General features: G+C 38.2%; 1 protein-coding gene across 2 annotated transcripts in view; it reads left to right on the top strand.

Annotated features, from left to right (window-relative positions):
• Positions 1-245: 245 nt before the first annotated feature.
• The window catches only part of LOC306866128 (SH2 domain-containing protein 3C-like), a 62,501-nt gene continuing 43,483 nt past the window's right edge, over positions 246-19,263 (top strand). The window contains exons 1-3 of one of the 2 annotated variants that reach the window (XM_079411156.1): positions 246-381; positions 2,476-3,199; positions 9,134-9,173. In XM_079411156.1, coding sequence (XP_079267282.1) covers positions 363-381; positions 2,476-3,199; positions 9,134-9,173 — 783 coding nt within the window. In that variant the 5' untranslated portion in view covers positions 246-362. The remainder of the gene's footprint in view (positions 382-2,475; positions 3,200-9,133; positions 9,174-19,263) is intronic. The other variant, XM_079411157.1, reaches the window with a different exon arrangement.

The raw sequence follows: 19,263 nt of genomic DNA, 5'->3' as shown, positions 1-19,263 counted from the left end.
ATATGATGATGCACATTTTGTTAGACATCATATTATTCAGTCTTAGAATGCCACTTAATGCAGATCCTGAGATACACTGGAGTCACGTCACCTTTGACAGAGTGACCCAAGAAGCTCTCCTGCATGTCAGCATCGAGTGCTATTGAGTAAATATGACATTACTGCTAAGTACAGATCACATGTATCCACCCAGCAACCACAGGAAGTCCTTTTGCTGCTGCTGCTGCTTACAGAGCATCAGCCCTGTGCAGCGGAAGTTCTGTCTACACAAACACACACACACACACCTACAAGAGCCAGAAGTGAGGACTTGAGGCTCCCCGTCCCGGAAAAGACACAAGAGGACACAGGAGTCAGAGACCATGATCAAACGCAAACTGAGTGAGTATATTTGATTGAGGGCTTCCGCCCATAGTGTGGTGCAATCATTCAGACCGGTATCACTTTGCCATAAGGTTTCTTATTGTGGTTAAAGTCTCTGGTGGGTAAAGCAAGACTATTAAAGATCAAAATGCCTTAAATAACGCCCCACTGTCCTTGTCGAAGCTATCAGTGAGTTATAAAGGAGCAGGACTGTTGATATTATTGATTTTTATAATGGCCTTAAAGGCTAATGTTCCTCTCTGATGTAGGTTAGTGTATTTGAAGGCAGCAGTGCATAGATACATTTTTAAGAGGGTTTTTGTTGTTTTGCTCCACATGCCTTGAGGTAAAAGTGATAGGATACGGGAATACCGTAATGACATTTGGGGATTCAGCTGCACAAAGCAAATGAATGTACTTCAGACTAGATCAATATGAGCTGAATTCAACATCGGCCAAAAAAAAAAAAAAAACTCATGATGAAAATAAAAGTTGTTTATATTAGATTAGTTTGAGTATTATAAGGTCACATAAGGGCAAAGTATATGGGATATACGTATATGGATAAACTGCAACTGAGAGAAGTATTGCAATATTGTGTAATGCATGAGCAAATGCATGTAAAAGCACAGGCGTGAAAAAACACACAATGGCAGAAAAAGAAAAAATCACTAGGTTTTTACACAGATAGCTACATTCACTGTGTACATTCTTACTGTATGTTTAAACTAAAGTATAAAACCTAAACTATATTTAAAAAGTATTTAAATAACTATGTTCACACACACACACACACACATCAATCTACCCCCCCCCCACCACAAAAAAAGATTATTCAACATATTTATTGTACTTTTTGCCTAAATTAATGAGAACCTCCACTAAATATTAAAATTTGAACAGTAATAATACAAATGTAACAGTATGATGATTAACAGTATTACTATGAAACACAAAACAGTAAATATAGCAAATGTAGAAAATATTAAATCTTTATTTTGATCAATAAATACATTTTGACCAGTAATTAATTAATTAATCAATTGACAAAACAAAAACACAAAAATATCATTTTCCACAGAATATAATTTTTTTCATTTGAATTCTCCTTTCTTTCTTTTTTTACTATTATAGTCAAAATATATATACATCACAATTAGTGAAAATTAATAAACAGTGAAGTACATATTTAAACATTTATTTTTTAATATTTAAAAATTGATCATGAAAACACTGAAATGTTAAGAATTTGTGCTAGTATTATTAATCTTATTCTTATTATATTTCACACTTATATTTCCCCTGACACTTCTAATATGAATTTACTGTAATCTCATAATCCAAAATGTAAGTGTAAATAAGATATGGTATTTTAATTATAATACATTTTAAGATTATTTGATTATTGTGAATGCAAAAAGTAACAGTTTTATCTTACCAAACATTTTTCTTCCTTAACATTAGTTGCACTTTTGTATAGACTTTTCTTCTTCAAGTACAATATAGCAATACATTATGAACTTCATCACATTTAACCGGCCCATGAGTTATTAATTTCAGTCTGTCTGATATCTGAAAATACTCTGTCTGGATCCTAACACAAGACAATTGGACAAGAAACAAAACCAGAATGGGGCTAAACTTTGACAGTCCCTCGAGAGCTATGATTATTAAGATAAATGAACAGATGTTCCAACAGTGACAAAGAGAAAATTCAGGCCCTGACAGCGAAGATCATGCTAGAAACATTACAAATTATGATAAAGCTCTATTTTAAGAATCGCCTTCCTGTTTGCACAGTATCTCAATTTCCTCCCCCGAGAAATAAATATTTTGGCTTCATTTATGAGAAGCTAAAATGTTCAAATTGTTGTTTTAGGGACTAAAGCGACCAATGAATTTTTCCCACAGACGAGGTCAGAGCTCATGTTTACTTAAGAGGCTACATGTTTCTTTCTCACATTGAAGGAACTCTTGGTATGATAGAGACCCTGGGGTGTACAGTCAGCCCACAATGTACAGATTTTTTTCAGTTTTTTTTTACCAATGAGAGATTTATTCTGAAAACCGTGCCGAGTTACAGCACACACAACATGTTTTCTCCTTTCTCAGGCTTCAAGTGGTTTGGTAGTCTCACCAACCTCCGGCGGAAATCAGACAGCCAGAAGGACGATGTCAAAGAGGTGTCCGCCGACGATATGGGCATGCATCCACGCACCCCGAGCTACGTCAGCTCCAGTGAAATGTACACGCACATGGGCACCATGCCACGTCACCCAAAGAAGGACAAAAGCTTGAAGAAGAGCAAGTCCAAGGACAAGAACAACCTCAGTCGGAGTCAAAGCATGAGACCTTCACAGGACCATGTTGTTGATTCCCCCCTTCTCAGCGTACTCTCCGGGAAGGGCCTGGATGCCCTGGAGAACCCCATCTTGGAGGACAAGCCAGCTGCAGGAACCAGAGATAATCACATTCAGAATCGTGACCTTCCACCTCCACCGACTATGGATGGACTCTCAACAAAACTGGAAGATGACGATAAGGAGCCATTATTTGACTCCAAACCACATGTTGATCCACCAAATGCATGTCTAGAACCTTCAGCAGATCTAAGTCAAAGAAAAGAGCCAGACATCCAGCCAGTGCTGCCCAAGAAGAGACATAAAGAAGGAGACACCTCCATGAAGGCTGCTGAGGAGCTCCAGGTGGATGGAAATTTGATGCAATTACCTCTGAAACACGACAGTCAGGTCGAGCAGAAGCAAGCAGTAGAGGAAGATGCTAAAATAAGATCAGACTGCAAACAAGACAGTCAGGAAGAGAAGGAGCCTAACAGGTAAGAAACGGTTACTTGATTCTTGAATCTGATCTTCATTGTTTGTTTATACCCACCCTTGCGAAAATTAGCCTTGTTTTTACTACAAATAAAACCGAAAAATCATGGTTACAATAGGTAACCACAAATGAACCATGGTTTTACTACAATAATGATAGTTTAACCATAGTATTTGTAGTAAAACTGTTGTTATACAAATGGTAGTCAATATGCCAAAAAAAACAGTTGCTACATTTTTACCATAATAAAATCATGGTTAATTTTCGTAAGGGCTAAGTACAGTAGCTAGCTGAGTACAGTACTTAACGTTAAAGATTAAATGCCATTCCCAATTAATTTTAATTACATACTATTATATGTTTATAATAACTATTATATGTTTATAATATTGAATGTGTTATATTGAAAAACAAGTACTATTAGGAAATGGATTTGTGACTATACATTGATATAATACAGCAATGCCACATGAATGCTGTTCCTACAAAAAGCAATGTGATTTTTACATAAAAATTCAATAAACATGAACTTAATATTGAGCAACTTACATTTTAGACACAATATTGCAGTTGATTTCTCTATTTTTCCGCACTGCAATTCGAACAAAGCCAAAGCTGAATGAACCAGCGAGCAACATCGTTAACAGTGAACGAAACGACTGAATGAATGAACTGGCACTTTTCACACAGCAGCAGAATACTTAAGTATCAAGTTACTTAAATAATACTTGATAATATTTTTATATCAAATACACATACTTGAGGACATTTGTATTTGAAAGCGGTTCAGTTCCCACACTGTTAAAGTCCACGTGAACCGGAAGTTACTGTTTAAGGATATTCTGCCCAAGCTGTCAAACTGAAGTCATCAGGAAAAAATGCCATTCCAGAGTGTAAGTAAATGTTCATATTTTGATTAAAGATTACCATGACAAACTATTTTTTTCAGTGGACTAACTTTTACGGAGTAACTGTTCACCTCAAGACAATGTGCGCTAACAAAATAAATAAAGTCTGTTTTGATTTCATGAGGACTAACGGTTACAAAACGGACAAAAGCAAAAACACAGTTCAATAAACAAGAAGTTAATATTGAGTAACTTAAGTTTTGGGTTAAATTTTCCAGTTAATTTGTGTATTTTTGTTTCACTAACGAACACAGTTTTATTCTATACGAATTCAAAGCCAAATGAATCTTGAATCTCTCTGCAACAGGTGTGATTCATTCCTGAATAATTCAGAATTTACGAACAAAACGGTTGAATGAATGACTCATTGACTCACTCGAAAGACAATCACTTATCGCCACCTACTGGTGAACCGAATGTTACTCACAGTAACTGAAAAATAACCCAAATGCACAAGTGCAATGATACAAACCAACCTGGTCTCATAAAAATACGTACCTCTGTGCACTTTCTGTGCGACACCGTTTTACGTACCTTACTGCACGTTTCGCCGCAGTTTCAAAGAGAAATGTCCACTGAGTGGCACTAACGCGCAGGTTAAATACGTGAACCCTGGCATGTTTGTATTATGTTGATATAGGTACGTATTGCTGTGTTTTTATTATGTTGAAATAGGTACGTATTGCTGTGTTTTTATTATGTTGCTACAGGTACGTACTGCGGCGGTTCAGAATTCAAATATCCGGGGTCTGTCCCTAAAAGTTAATGCTCTATCGTGTTGGAAATATGCCCTACACCAAACCCAACCCTAAACCTACCCGATAGTGTTAACAAATGCAAAACTGGTATTAAAACGTATTTGTTGATGCAACCGTGCCATTTCAATTTCCTTTTATGCAGATTTGAACAGTTTTGTCGAACTGTCGTTACACAGGATTCAAACCGGAGCTCCTCGCCTGCTAAGTACGGCTCCATACACCGTGAGCTACCGAGCAAACTTTCCATCTATGAAAACCCATAGATACGAGGCTGGGTATGTGTGATGCTAACATTCAAGCATCAGTTTTCAATTCTCCCAGCATATTAATATTGTTCTGAAGTCATAACATGATATTCTTAAAGTAATTGTGCGAAAAATACGCTTCATTAATCAAAACTCAAATTTGTGTGAAAAGGAGTAAAATGTGTCCGAGTTTTACTGCCTCTAGTGTTTGTTTCTTTAGGAAACTGAAACTGCAGTAATATGTAGTTATTGGTACTTATCTCATGTCTCGCTAAAAATTGCACCCAGGTACGTAAATGCCATGAGACTAGGTTGATACAAACAGTGTAACGCCCCAGTGCTGTATAATAATGAAGCAAATTGAGACACTAAGGCAATACAAACTCTTCACAGATAAATCAGGTAGCTACACTATAGAGTCAGATGAGACTAATCCTCATGTCTGACCACATACCGTGACGGTGTGGTTTTGTGATACAGTAAAATATGATCTCTGTGACACCGGTTCTGGTTCATTGTACATGTACACCTGGATTGATGTCACTCTTGAAATGTTCTCATGAGATAGAGGCTCCAAGATTAAGACCTGCTCCGTGCGTTTGGACATGCATTCTAATACAGTTTCATGAGTTCGTCTGCCCATTCAGCCCTGCCAGGTAGTGGTAAAACGGACTTGGCTTGCTGTCCATGAAGGAGGCTCGAAACCCAAGGCTCGGCTTGAGCTCCGAGTAAGAAACCCCCCTGATGATACAGTGTGGATAAAGGAAAGGGATTTGAAGGAGGAGAAGGGGTGGTGGAGGAATGCCGGAAGAATAGTCGCTTGAACGGAACAATGACTGCTGCTTATATATGGTCGTGACGATGATTGGCAGGGCTGGATGATTAGGCTCCTCCCGAACCTACGTTGTGAACTTCATTAATTTTAGAGGCCCTAGACTCCAGTATGGTAATAACAAAATACTAAAATATATCTGAAGTGAATTTATTAACGTTTGGGGTGAGATATGTAAAAGATTTTGGGCAATGGTGGTGTTGGGTATTCTCTTTTTAAATCAGGCTTGTTCCTCTGCTCGGTTCAGCCATGTTTCCCATTTTGCTTCCAGGCGTGTAAATGGCTGGTAATGAGGTCACAAACCTGTGAATGTTTGATCAATGAGGCCAAACAGTGTTTCAGCAGTGACCCCCATAAATTCACATTAGTCACATTAGTGGGCAGCAGAGAGCAACAGGGCGAACAGGCATTCAAAGAAAGCTGCTGCTCATTCCTCTCAACTTCCCAAAGGGACATGACAGATTGTAAGATGTAGACTGGGAAACTTGAATGAACAATTTTAGCACACTCTTCATTGTTTTTTAGTTTTTATTAGTTTTTATTGTTGTCTATTCATTCAGAAGTGTTGTTTGAGTATGAAGTTGCACAAGGATCTAAGGTGAGTTTATCATTGTCAGCATGTTGTTTGTGTCGCAGATTAGACGTCAAAAAATTACTATTGTTATTCCCAGTTTAGTTCTACTGAAAAATTGTCATTATAATTTTTATTATATTTCAATGGCACTGGTGGATGCATTGCTTATTATTTTTTAAATTTAATTTATAATATAAATAAATAGTGAACTTAAAAAAAATGAAATCTTAATGGCCTTTATACACACTGTATACTTTGAATTCAATATAGCCTTTACAAAAGAGAACTGTGGTCATAAATAGTATATTTAATGTATCCAATTATAATACTCTGCGGTATGAGGGAAAAAAACATGGTACTATAATGGTATCTTGTCTTGAACAGTGTTTTAATACAGGCAAACTGCATATGCTACATAAGCACTGTCCTCTTATAATTAGACTGTTCTCAGTCAGAGCTCATTATAAACGACACCTGGTTTGTTGTTTGCAAGCGAGATCTTTTCCCGGTCAAGGCTGAGGAGGATAATGATGTGAGGTCAGCCAGCACAGCTGGAGGATGTGAGAAATGTCTTCAGGAAACAGTGTTAAGAGTTTTCCTGCTTTTGTATTCAGTGTCTTTAAGAGGACACTGCTTCAGCTTCACCTTTTTGTGATTTAATAATAAAAATAATAATAATTAATAGTAATAATAGTTCATATTATATTATTTTTTGCCACTTCACTCGCAGAATAAATTAATCATGGCCTGTATATAGGGATTTTCTTCAATAGCATTTTTGTTACTGTATGATTCTGCTTCCACACAACAAGAGGTCAGTAAAAAAATGAAAAAAAAAAATCTGAAAAAAAATAAAATAAATTTTTTAAAATTAATCCTGTTATTGCATTTTTAGCAATCACTTCTTGTGAGATATTCTGACTTGGTATGTTCATTTCATGTTGTTTTCAATATTCTACCCACTCCAGTGACCTGTAGAAAATAACAACAGATTTGTTGAGCATATGAAGGACCTTTGCTTCATTTCCTGTTTGTATATCTTTCCTGCTGTCATTCCTGTGTTTCAGAACAGAAAACCTTTGTTCAACACACTTTGTTTCACTTTGATTGACTTGAGGGCATTCATACAATGCCTCTTCAGTGTGTTTGGCAGTGGTTTTCACACACTTCTGCTTTGCTGAAACTTTTCCAGTGCTGAAAGCTGTTTCTTGGCCTGACCTGACAGTGAATATGTTGCTGCTCATTTATCAAACCACTTGTTAAAAACTCTTCCCACACTTAAAGCAAGTTTGTTTCTCTCACACACTCACAGATATAAAGGTACAAAAGCTGTCACTTAAGGCAGTGCCCTTTCAAACGGTACTATTGTGTACATTGGAGATACTAATATTCACAACTCTATGGTACTAATGCACACCCTTTAGGGATAAATAAGGTACAAAATTGTACCTTTTGAAGAGATTTTGTACCTTTTGAAGAGATACTACCTCAGTGACATCTTTTGTACCTTTTATTCTGAGAATGCATGAATTTTGACCAAGAATTTTTGCCACTGGGCAATATATTGAGATTTGAAATCTCTTCAGCCAAGACTCTTTCTGTTATCAGTACTTCTCAGGGTCAAGTCAATTTTTAAATGTTTGAACATATTCACTGTTATATTCAAGACGCTAACATGTTGCCCATAAAAAGTTGGGGTAAGTTGTCACAATCAGAACATAGTGTTTATTGACATTTGAGATGATAACTTTGCTGTCTAAACTGAAAAAATAATATATTTTTAAAAGGTTTTCTTAATGTAAAACTATACAAATCAGTAATGCATTGCTTTTTATTTTTATTGTTGAGAATAATGCTGCATGCTTTCTCATTTACAATTGTTTTATTGGCCCAAAAAGAAAGACTTATTGGTTAAAAAAGGTGTTTCTTTGTGATTCTTTCATGTGTCATTTCCATAAAGTTTTTTTCTTTTTTAAATAATAGTAATATTCATTTTACTGTGTTCAAATGCTCTGTCTCTGCACTTCCTGTTTTTTGGTTGAAGCTCATTTCATCCTGTCATTGATGTGGTGTGCAGTAGGAGGAACATAAACATGCTTTTCACTTCCTTTGGATGTTAAAAAAAGGCCAAGTTCCTCTGTGACTTTTATATCACATCCTGTGGTGGAAACAAAACTCAATGGGAATAGCTTATGATGAAATCCATCTCACTGCATATCTCACTGATGCTGTTTAACGCTGAGGTGGCTTTCAGCATTTTTCATATGCTTCAATATGTATTATTATGCATTTCTCTGGAATACTTGATTCTGGTTGGTCGGTATTTTTGTACGAGGACACTGTATAATTCACTGGTACAACTGATAATTTCTTTCTTATCATATAAGAACATACTTTTGGCTATTAATTTTCATGTCGGTTTATTAATTTAGATTGCAATGTAAGTAGCTGTGCAAAAAGTGGGATAATTTACAGTCAGATTTGCTTTGGAATTCCGATCAAGGTTTATTTGGCAATTATGACTCATTGAATGACTCTCTGTTTATTATATATGGTGTAATATATAATGAGCATTTTGTGCTATTAAACAATGCTGTCGATGTTTTTTATTTTCACAGACAGCTGAACACCACAGACAACCAAGGAGAATATGTTGAAGTAAGGCCTTTTTTCTTTCTTTTATAATAAGATGACATTTAAACAATCTAAATCTCTCATCTTTAATAAGAAGAAGCTGGAAGAAATTCTGTTAATATATCTGTGTATTACTTCAATCTGTCTGTTCTTTGATTTAGGCTATATTTCAAGCTCAGTCCCTGACAACTTGCTGAATATGGTTATTTCATGCTTAATTAGGCACAATTCCTGTATTCATTAACTAAAAGCACCATTTGTAGATGTAATGAGAAATTAATCTAATGAGTTCTTTTAGTATGTGCTGATTTGGTGCAAATTAATGTTCTTCCTATTCCTGCCCCTATTTGCAGTCATTGATATATTAGATTCTGATGTGTAGTGAACTCAGATGCCTCTAGGTGGAGCTACAAACTGGTCTTTAATTCCTGAAGCTCTGTAAGGGAAGGTTAGGTGTGGCCAGACCCACATGACCCTCATATGCCTTCAGAACACACATTCTCATTTACACACACTGCATAAAATGTGTTCACACAGATAGTGAAACTTCCTCAATGACACATTCACACACAACGACACACATGTGGCCCTGAATGTTTTTTGTTTTTCATGTATTTATTTATTCTTCTCAAGGATGGGAACTGATGTGAATTCTTGATTCATCTTAATTGTTCAATTTGATATTTTTTATATTACTTTTGAGGAAGGAACATTTGGAAAAGTGTTGAGCTCTGCAAGTTCTTCATGAACTCCAGTTTGGGAAACTTTGACGCAATGTAATATTTAATGCATGCCATGTTGTTACTAACAACGAATGAAATATATTCTTTCTCTTTGTATTTTAATATCAATATAGTGCATCCTATTCTAAAATAGATTATCCTATTTAAATCAACAAGTTATGTTAGATAAACACGCTATGTCAAAAGTAATCTAAAAGTTGTTTGATTAGCCTGTATTACCTAAATTGCATAATGTAATGGATTACGCTACTTGCTACAATTTTTGTCACTACAATTTTTAAGTAAGTATATAGACATTATACAACTTTAACAGTCATCCGAGCATTATTTTTATTTCAGCAACAATGTTTGTAATCTAAATTGAACTATGCCGTTGTGCCGATCTATTTCAATATAGAACTTGGTCTATTTAAGGTCTAATACGGGTTGTTATTGTTTTGGTGCAGATTATAAAAAGTATGCCCCCCCCCCCCCCCCTCCCTTTATTCTGTATATTCTGACGGAGTACCGGTTTCCCGTGTTTGCCTGGGGGTCCTCAGCGCCAGCCTTACAACAGTCTAAGTGTGCACTGGCACCTCATCCCAGGGTGTGCACGAGTAAGCCAGTCAGTGTTGCCAATTTAGCAATTTTGTAGCTACACTGTAAAAAAAAATTGTTTCAAAAAGTTGTTTCAGCTTAAAATAATTTGTTACCCCCGCTGACTTCAAATTTTTAATTTAGTCAGCTTGAAATTTACTTAATGTTCATTTAAGTGACAACTGGAATATTTTAGTTGACTAAACTAAACATTTGAAGTCAGCGGGGGTAACAAATTATTTTAAGTTGAAACAACTATTTTTTAGTTTTTTTACAGTGTAGATTTAGCGACTTCCCCACCCCTTTTGAGACTTTTTCAAACGTTTAGGGAGAAATATAGCAACTTCTTGGACAAACCTTATCTTAATTCTCATCTATATTAGTTCTCCCACTGATCTATATTCATTTTTATATAGATCAGTGAATTTGCCATTATGATGTCATCTGGTGACATTTAGCTACCAGTTTTAGCTACTTTCAGTTGAAAGCAGTTGGCGACACTGGTGCCAGCCCGGAGCAGCAGACACGTCGAGTCCTTCACGAGAAGTACTGAGCTCAGACTTGCTGAGTGAAGCTTCACTCGACCGTCGGTATTGAACTTACCTTTCCGTCCTGCAGATACAGACACACTGAGAGTATGCATCGCTATATGAGAGAAAAGGTGCGAAAATTTAGAACGCATGTCATTGTGACGTCACTGAGACAGGCTACTCTCTTCAGATGCTTTTATCTGAAGCGACTTACAAATGAGGAAAAATTTGACAAATTTATTTGAGTATAATTTTCATTCTCTTAACAAAAAGCTCTTTCTCATTTATTGATTTATCTATTAGGCTCTGTTTCTTTTTTGAGATTATAGTGTTGGTTGTTAAATGTGTTTCTTTAACTATTCTTTCTATTGCTGTTATTCTTAATAATAATAGTCACTTATGCATTTATTTATATTAAATGCCACTCATTTACTTATTTCTTTATTTTGTGGCATGCCAAAAGTCTTGTGATAAATTCAGTACTCCATTTTGGATTCACTAAAAATAGATTCGGACAGCACTGGTCGTTCAGTATGTTTTTGGTTCACAGAAAACTAAAGAAAAAAAAAGCACCAGGTTGTTAAAATGAGGCCTGTATCTGGGCCAAAAACTTGTGCTTGTTGTACACTGCAAAGGCAGTGTGTCTCATCACTTTAAGTAAAAGCAGTTGTGTTTACGAAGGCCAAAAATAGCCATTGTGAATGGACAGTATGTGAACCTTAGCTTTAATGTTTTTGTGACTGGGCATGATAATGCATAAAAGTAATAATTGAAAACTCAAACAATATCAATCATAAATCCAATATCTCTGTTACTTAGTGAAGAAGAGAAGTATCCTCAGCTGAACAGAGCTGCTCAAACTTGCATGTTCTGTTAAAAATCTAAAAAGAGAAAAAGACATGACTGGTAGGAAACCAGTTATAATATGAAAGTTAAAAATGATAGGTTTATTATGTTGGGAGCGCATTGAGAGTCTGAGTAGTTGGATGGTTGAACTCGAGGTGAACTTGAGGTGGTTTTAGTGGTTGCAAATTTGAAAAACACAAAGGTGGGAATAAAGAACCCTAAACTCTAACCCAAACAACCATTTCACAGTGCAAGAGTTCTCCAGGATGATACAGTTCTAAATAGAACTGTTACTAAGTGTAACGAACCTTGTAAATAGCCAACGGCCAACCTGCACGTATGCTATGCGCCTGCTTGAGAGGAAATAACTGTCTATACCAGAAGGTGGCAGAAGTCAGTATTCGTCATTCAAAATGGATAGTTGGACTACGGATATACAAACCGTTAACAATGCAGTGCTTACTTTCCATTTTCAATATGAATCCTGTTGATCAATTGGTCTTCACTTGGAAGTGTCATTATTAATGTATTCCATATTAGAAGGTCAAGATGTAAAATTAGAAGAACTGTCTTGAATTCATTGCTTGCTTGCTTGCTTTCATCACTTTCATTTTTCTTCTCAAATACTGGTTTAGACTAGACTGGTCTCACTGTTCTGTTTCAATTTCTCAATCACTAAAAGAACCGTTTATTCTTTTTCATGAGTTTGGGAATCAAACTGCTGTACATAAAACTGGATTTCGAGTCCCACATAGATTTTAAGTTTCAAGTTTATTTGTATAGCGCTTTTTACGATACAAAACGTTGCAAAGCAGCTCTACGGGAAATTAAGTTTCCACAATATATTTATATATTGCAGAACCTTAATATATTTAACTTATGGCAAAATTTGGTAATTCTGTATGTTGTCTGAGCGTTGGCATCCTCTGAGGGGTTGGCATTATCTTTTCTCAGGTGTTCGGTCATCTCAGATCATTTTACATTTGATATCAAGTGTCAACACAACAGTACCATAATTGTTCATTGTACTTTTTTTTATCCTTTTGTAAGTTTATTCATTCACACCCAATCCATGTTGCCATGAGTCTAATTTGACTAGTTGCAGAAGGTTATTGTAGTAGTTTTACTGGATGCACAGCCTCCTTTCCCTCCTCTTCTTGGATGCCATCCTTCGCTCTCTTCTCCGCCACAATATGAAACTTTAATGGTGTCTGAGTTAAAAATGAGTCTCGGCCTGAATGTTCATTGTAATGCCAAAAAACAGAACAGAATGCCAGAACAGAATGTTCCCAGAGGCCCAGGCTTGTGTGATCTCTTGAGGTGTTCGTAATTGCGTTCTTCCCTTCAGCCGTTGATATTGATGTTTATTTTCTGCTGGGTTGTCATCTCATTATCTCGGCTGTTCCTAGATCTCACACCTTCTCCAGCACCTTAGGATTGAACTCCTAACCTTTCTGCTAGCCGCTAACACCAATTAGCAGTTTCCTTTCAGTAATTGTATTACTGAAAATTCTACTGAAACATACCAAAGCTGATCTGCTCTAGCAATACTACAGAACCAGTAGTAGTAGTATTTAATTCATACTGTAAAGCTGCTTTGACACAATATGTATTGTTAAAAGTGCTATATAAATAAAGGTGACTTGACTATGAATTGATGTAGACCCAGTTGATGGAAGATGGAGGTTGTGATATCCCTCTTTTCCCCCTCCCTCCTGTTTTTCAGCATGGAAATACATACAGAACAGCCAGCTATTCTGTTTAAATCAAATCACTACACAGCTTTGCATTGATTAGCCCTGTAAATTGACTAGGCCTCACTCACTAGCATGCTTCTCGTGGTCTTCTATTACTGCTAAAGATCAAACCAAATGACCGAACTGCTTGATCAGCGAAAGCAGCACTGACTTGGGCAAGAGCCATACCACATGCCAACTACAATACCCAGAATTCCAATGGGGCCAAGCTCATTAATATTAATGGCAAGGGGGAGGTAAGGGTGTCCGGGCCCTGTAGGCAGATGGAGGTAGAGACGAACCCCCTCCACCTCCTCATTATCAGTTCGCTCACAGAGTCTAGCTCCTCTCCATTGTACCGCTGCACCCTGCCAGCAGGACACTCACTGTGTAATTAATATTTAACTGAGAGAGAGATTGAATGAAAGATTGAGGAGGAGTTGTGAAGGAAAAGCCACGATCAGCATAGATACACACAACAGCATGAGACCGAAAACAAGAAATAGAGAAGGAACACAGAAAGTAGAGAACTAGGGCAGAGAAGTAGGAAAGAAGTAAGAAATCAAGATCTCTTTAATGACTCAGTTGTTTGTCCCCTAGCCGTGAGATTAAAGGGATAGTTTACCCAAAAATGACAATTCTCTCATTAATTACTCACCCTCATGTCGTTCCAAACCCGTAAGACCTCTGTTTATCTTCGGAACACAAATTAAGATATTTTTGATGAAATCAGAGCTTTCTGACCCTACATAGACAGCAAGGGAACTACCACATTCAAGGCCCAGAAAGGTAGTAAGGACATCGTTAAAATAGTCCATGTGACATGAGTGGTTCGACCTTAATTTTATGAATCTACAAGAATAATTTTTATGTGCAAAGAAAACAAAAATAGCAACTTTATTCAACAATTTCTTCTCTTCCGTGTCAGTCTCCTCCACCATTCATGAGAGTACTACAACACATGCGTGTCCATTCCTCTGCTTGAAAACAAGGTGTTGTATCTTAAACACTAGCACTAGCAATGCCAAAGTCATGGTTTCACTAGGATAGAACTGGAAGAATAATGACTGTTTTAAAACACATCCGTCGAACAAACAGATATTCCCGCCCCAGTCTCACCCCATTGGTTGGGCCATTATTGCTGTGTTGGTCTGGTCAGGACACTTAAATAAATACAGCAATGCTTTGATAGTACCACAAAGACAATTAAAGCAGTAATTTAATCTCTCTCACAAATATCTTTCTGTGGTCACCATATGTGTTTCACCGTGTGTATATCATGTGAGACTCCTCATCATATGTGTGGTAATAACATGAAAGCCTTTTCTCATTTCATGCTCTCAAGAGACAAACACACACACACCATAACACATGATGTTAACCCACGCACTGGATTACACCACATGCTATCTTCTACTCTTTAATAGCTTCAACTTGACATTCATCCTCCCATTGTCTCAGGCTGATGAGCGTTCAACATGAAATTAACATGTTCTTACCGGATTATCTGCAAATGCACAATAGCATCAGTGGGATTTCTTTGCAGAATAGGTCTCGTCTAATTATATCTTTTGTTTTTTCATTGTGTGGCTTCCCTAGGTGACACTGTAAGCTTCATCGCTCAGTAGCTAAGCTTTTTAGAGACCCAAATATGAACATATATAGATGCAAAATGCTGATGTGATCCTTACAGCCATGCAGATGTCTTACCAGCTGTCTGGTTCAAATGGTGGATTTAAAACAGGAGTGTCCATTCCTGCTCCTGGTGGGCCACTATCCTGCAGAGTTTAAGGCATTAAACACATCTAAACCAGCTTATAAAGGCCTTCAATATCACTAGAAACTTCCAGGCAAGTGTGCTGGGGCAGGTTGAAACAAACCTCTTTGTTTTCACAATACCCCCCCCCCCCCCCCCCCCCCCCCCCCCATGAGCGAGATGAACACTAAGGAATTTCTTACCCAAGAATAAAAATGTACTCACCCTTGCATAATCAGCAACTTTAATGACTTACTGTCTTCCATGAAACATAAAAATAGAAGTTTTAAAGAATGTCCAGACTGCTCTTTTCCATGTACAAAGTGAATGGACTAATGCTGTGGAGCTCCGAGTATATAAAGAAACTCCATAACTGTAGTCCATTCAACTTGCGTACTGTGTTTCACATTTTCTGAAGCTATATGGTTTCCTGTAACAAACAGACTGACATTTAAGTCATTATTCTCTTATGTTCTACCTCCTCGACTTTAGTTCTAAAATCTTGGTGTGAAGTGTTTACTTACGAGACATGCAACCTGTCATGATGTGTCTTGATGCATGAGGTTTGAATATGGCACAAATGAGAGCTAAAATTGAGATCTGTGGCAGATGGCACAATTTTCTGTGAATAACAATTTAAAATTTGGTCTGTTCCTCTTTGAAACGATTTCAGGGTGAGTAAATGACATAATTTTTGGGGTGGACTGTTCCTTTTAAGGATGCTGCTGTCAAAGCTTTGAGTTGGTTGCCATAGCAAGGCGTCCATTTTGATGTCACAATAGTCCCCAGGGAGCAAACGCCCCATCCTAGACTGCTGTACCAGAATCAGCCTCATTTTATCTTGAGTAAGTATGTGTGTGCGTGGGTAGTATCCGATAGGGAATATTCAAGGACTGAGGCTCATTAGCAGGTTTTTACTACGTTCCTAGAAAACATAATTTTATTTCCAAGCACAACTCACATCTAAATAACTCCTGCATGCCCAGACTTACATCATCAACTCCATTTTTTTAAATACTCATACACCAATAGTCATGTGTGCATGAATTTAACTGTTTTCTGTGCTTGTGTGACTCGATGGGTGTGGGAGTGTATATGCGCATGTGGGTGAGTGTCTATAGACTCTTTTTCCGTGACTGCCCCCCCTCATACTTTTCTTTTGCGGTCTTTCAAACCGGAATAAAAGGGAAAATTCCTTTGAGTAGGTGCTGAATGTGTGCGCCACATACCTCTTGCTCTCTGTCTCTCTCCCCCCAGCATTGTTTGGAGCCCTGGAGGAGGGGGTGGGTGGGGTCTCGGTGCCTGCAAGCATCTCTCTCTTTCTACATCCCTCCCTCTCCCCCGCCGTCCCTCCCCCCACCCACTGCTTTCATCCAAGAGCGATGAGGTAATCCCTGCCAGCGCTGTGAAGCATAGCAAGCGCTAGAGTGAGAGTAAGAGGCAGTGGAACTGAGCAGGAGAGATATATTGAAAGTCAGAGAGGGAGAGAGAGAACGAGATATTGAGAGGGAGAGAGAGGAAGCCGGTGCAGATCTGAGATGACACTGGCTCTGGTGGAACAGCGATAGCACTGATCAGTTGCGGCAGTGGCTTGTGCACGGGTGAACACAAGGGGATAGGGACATGACCCGGGGCTTCTAGTGGACTCCAGGGGTGGAAGAGCCGAAGAGAGGAGGACAGGAGCCATGACGGAGAGATGCAGCCTGTGGAGTGCCCTGTCAGCCGCTGCCTGCTGCTTCTACAGGGGCTCCTTCATGCAGGTGCAGTTGAGAGGGGGGCCAGCCCCAGAATGCTTGTGTGTGAGTGTGCAGTTACAGAGTATGTGCATGGATATGCTGCGTGGTGTGTGAGAAAAGGTGTGGATCTGGATTACATCATCTCTAAATATACCTTCAGAAGTTCCTGCATAAGAAGTGGAGGAAGATGCATGTCACATTTGCAGTGTGTGTGGTGTATGTAAGCATACATATTGATTCCTGTGATTCCGTCCAGGGCATCTGCTTGCAGGGAAGGGTGCCCCTCAGGGCTCTGTGTTTGGCCCGGTGCAATTGTGCAACCCCAACAACTGTGTCATTCCACCAGCCTCTGCTATGATATCACTGCACCGAGTGTGTGTGTGCGTATATGTGAGTCTGTGTGCCGACTGGGCTCAGCTCACTTTGGCTCAGCTGTAATACTAGTGCTGATGATGCACAGTTGGATGAGCGGGCAGGCAGGGCTCTGTTGTCACCCTGCGGTTATGTAGTGGATCGTAATGGGCTCAGGAAACAGGAGAATGCATCAAAGTAGCTCTGGAGGTCATGCTTTTTATATCTGAAAGTGAAGATATATCGTTTCATGCAAGGCTCAGAATGCAAAAAAACATTTCGTTACTCTGGCGAGGACTGATACATGATCTCAGAACAACACAGGATTTGAGTGGGAAGGCTGGAAAATGGGAATGGGTGTCGTCTAATTGTCCTCTATTTCAGCCAACTTGGACTGGATAACAACAGTACAATTTTGGCTCTGAGTTTGGGTGGTGCACTAAGCACTATAGAAACAAGGACAATACTTCTTTGCCTCATCTACTTTTCTCACCCTGTCTGTTTGTTTTTTCTGGTCCTTTCAAAATCAAAACACAGGGCATTTAAGGTAATTTAAATTATGGTGTTTTGTTGTCCCCTGTTTGCCAGAGTGGCACTGTTTCTCACTATAAATTAACAGTTGCAGATGGTAATAAAAAATGTGTCCCTATAAAAATAAATGTTTGCAATATATTTAACATAAGATATAAACAGTTTACAGATTTCATATTCTAAGTCTAAGAATACAGTTAGGGTGACCCTTACCACAGTAATCAATGTTTGTTTAATTTGAGAAACGATCAATTTGTTCATATCTGAGAGGAGGTTATAGTATGTTTACAGTTCTCAACATTGCACAGGAAGGACCCTTGGCTGGTATATATACAGCACAAACTTAGAGAGAAACTTATATACTGTATAAGCACACCTCACACTTATGAAAATTTGGCATGTACTAAGAACAAAATTTGACTACTCAAATCCATGTAGGGGCTATAGATGTCCATAGACTGTCTGTAATGATGTATGTGTTCATTCCATTGGCCAGCTGAGCTCAGAGCTGCACCAGGAGGAAATTATGGTGTCCCAGCTGCAGATTGATAATAGTCATTCTGACTTGATATTCACATGCAGAAAAACAGACACCGGTGAATCTCTTTGTGCCTTGCATTCTGTTAAGTACTTTAACCTTGTGTATACCTTTGTGTAAAACAGATTTTTACTTTATGGAATTTACAAGATAGTGGTATAGGTAGATATTTTAGTTGTTATGGTAATTTGGAAATCCAGTTTAGACCCATTCTCCCATTGATCTCAGATGTGTCCCTGCAGATTCTGATTGGTTTTTGCGCCAATTCTTCAGCCTCATTACCAGTAAAGATGGTTGCTTGATTTTAACTGGGCTAGGCTGCTGCTTGTTTATCAGGGACAGCATCAACCCCAAATCCTCCATCTGCCTCTTGCAGTTGCACTTTGATTGTTTCATCTTAATCCCCACATTTTCTGCCGGCTGGCAGCTTGACAGTCCTTTCGTCTGTGACCTCACTTGCATATGTGGTCATGCTAGTTTTAACCACAGGGGTCATGGAACCACATTCACAATGGGGGTCCAAAACTAATACCCCATTACCATTTACACAGATTCCAGACACATTAAGACTGGTGTAATTGTCTGCTTTGGTGGGTTGTTTTTCTAGGCTGGTGCGTTATTCAGTTGCAAAGATTTCCCCCCAACCTCTCTCCCTTCCAGTCATTACAAAAAAATATTAATTTCATATTCAAATATTCAGGGGTATGACTCTCCCTCTCCCCTCTTTCTTTCTTCTCTTTTTCTTGTGTTTTCCTTTCTATCCTCTCCAAA

The sequence above is a fragment of the Barbus barbus genome (assembly GCF_936440315.1).
Source record: "Barbus barbus genome assembly, chromosome: 47".
Taxonomy (NCBI): Eukaryota; Metazoa; Chordata; class Actinopteri; order Cypriniformes; family Cyprinidae; genus Barbus; species Barbus barbus.
This window is presented reverse-complemented; position numbering and strand designations above follow the sequence as displayed.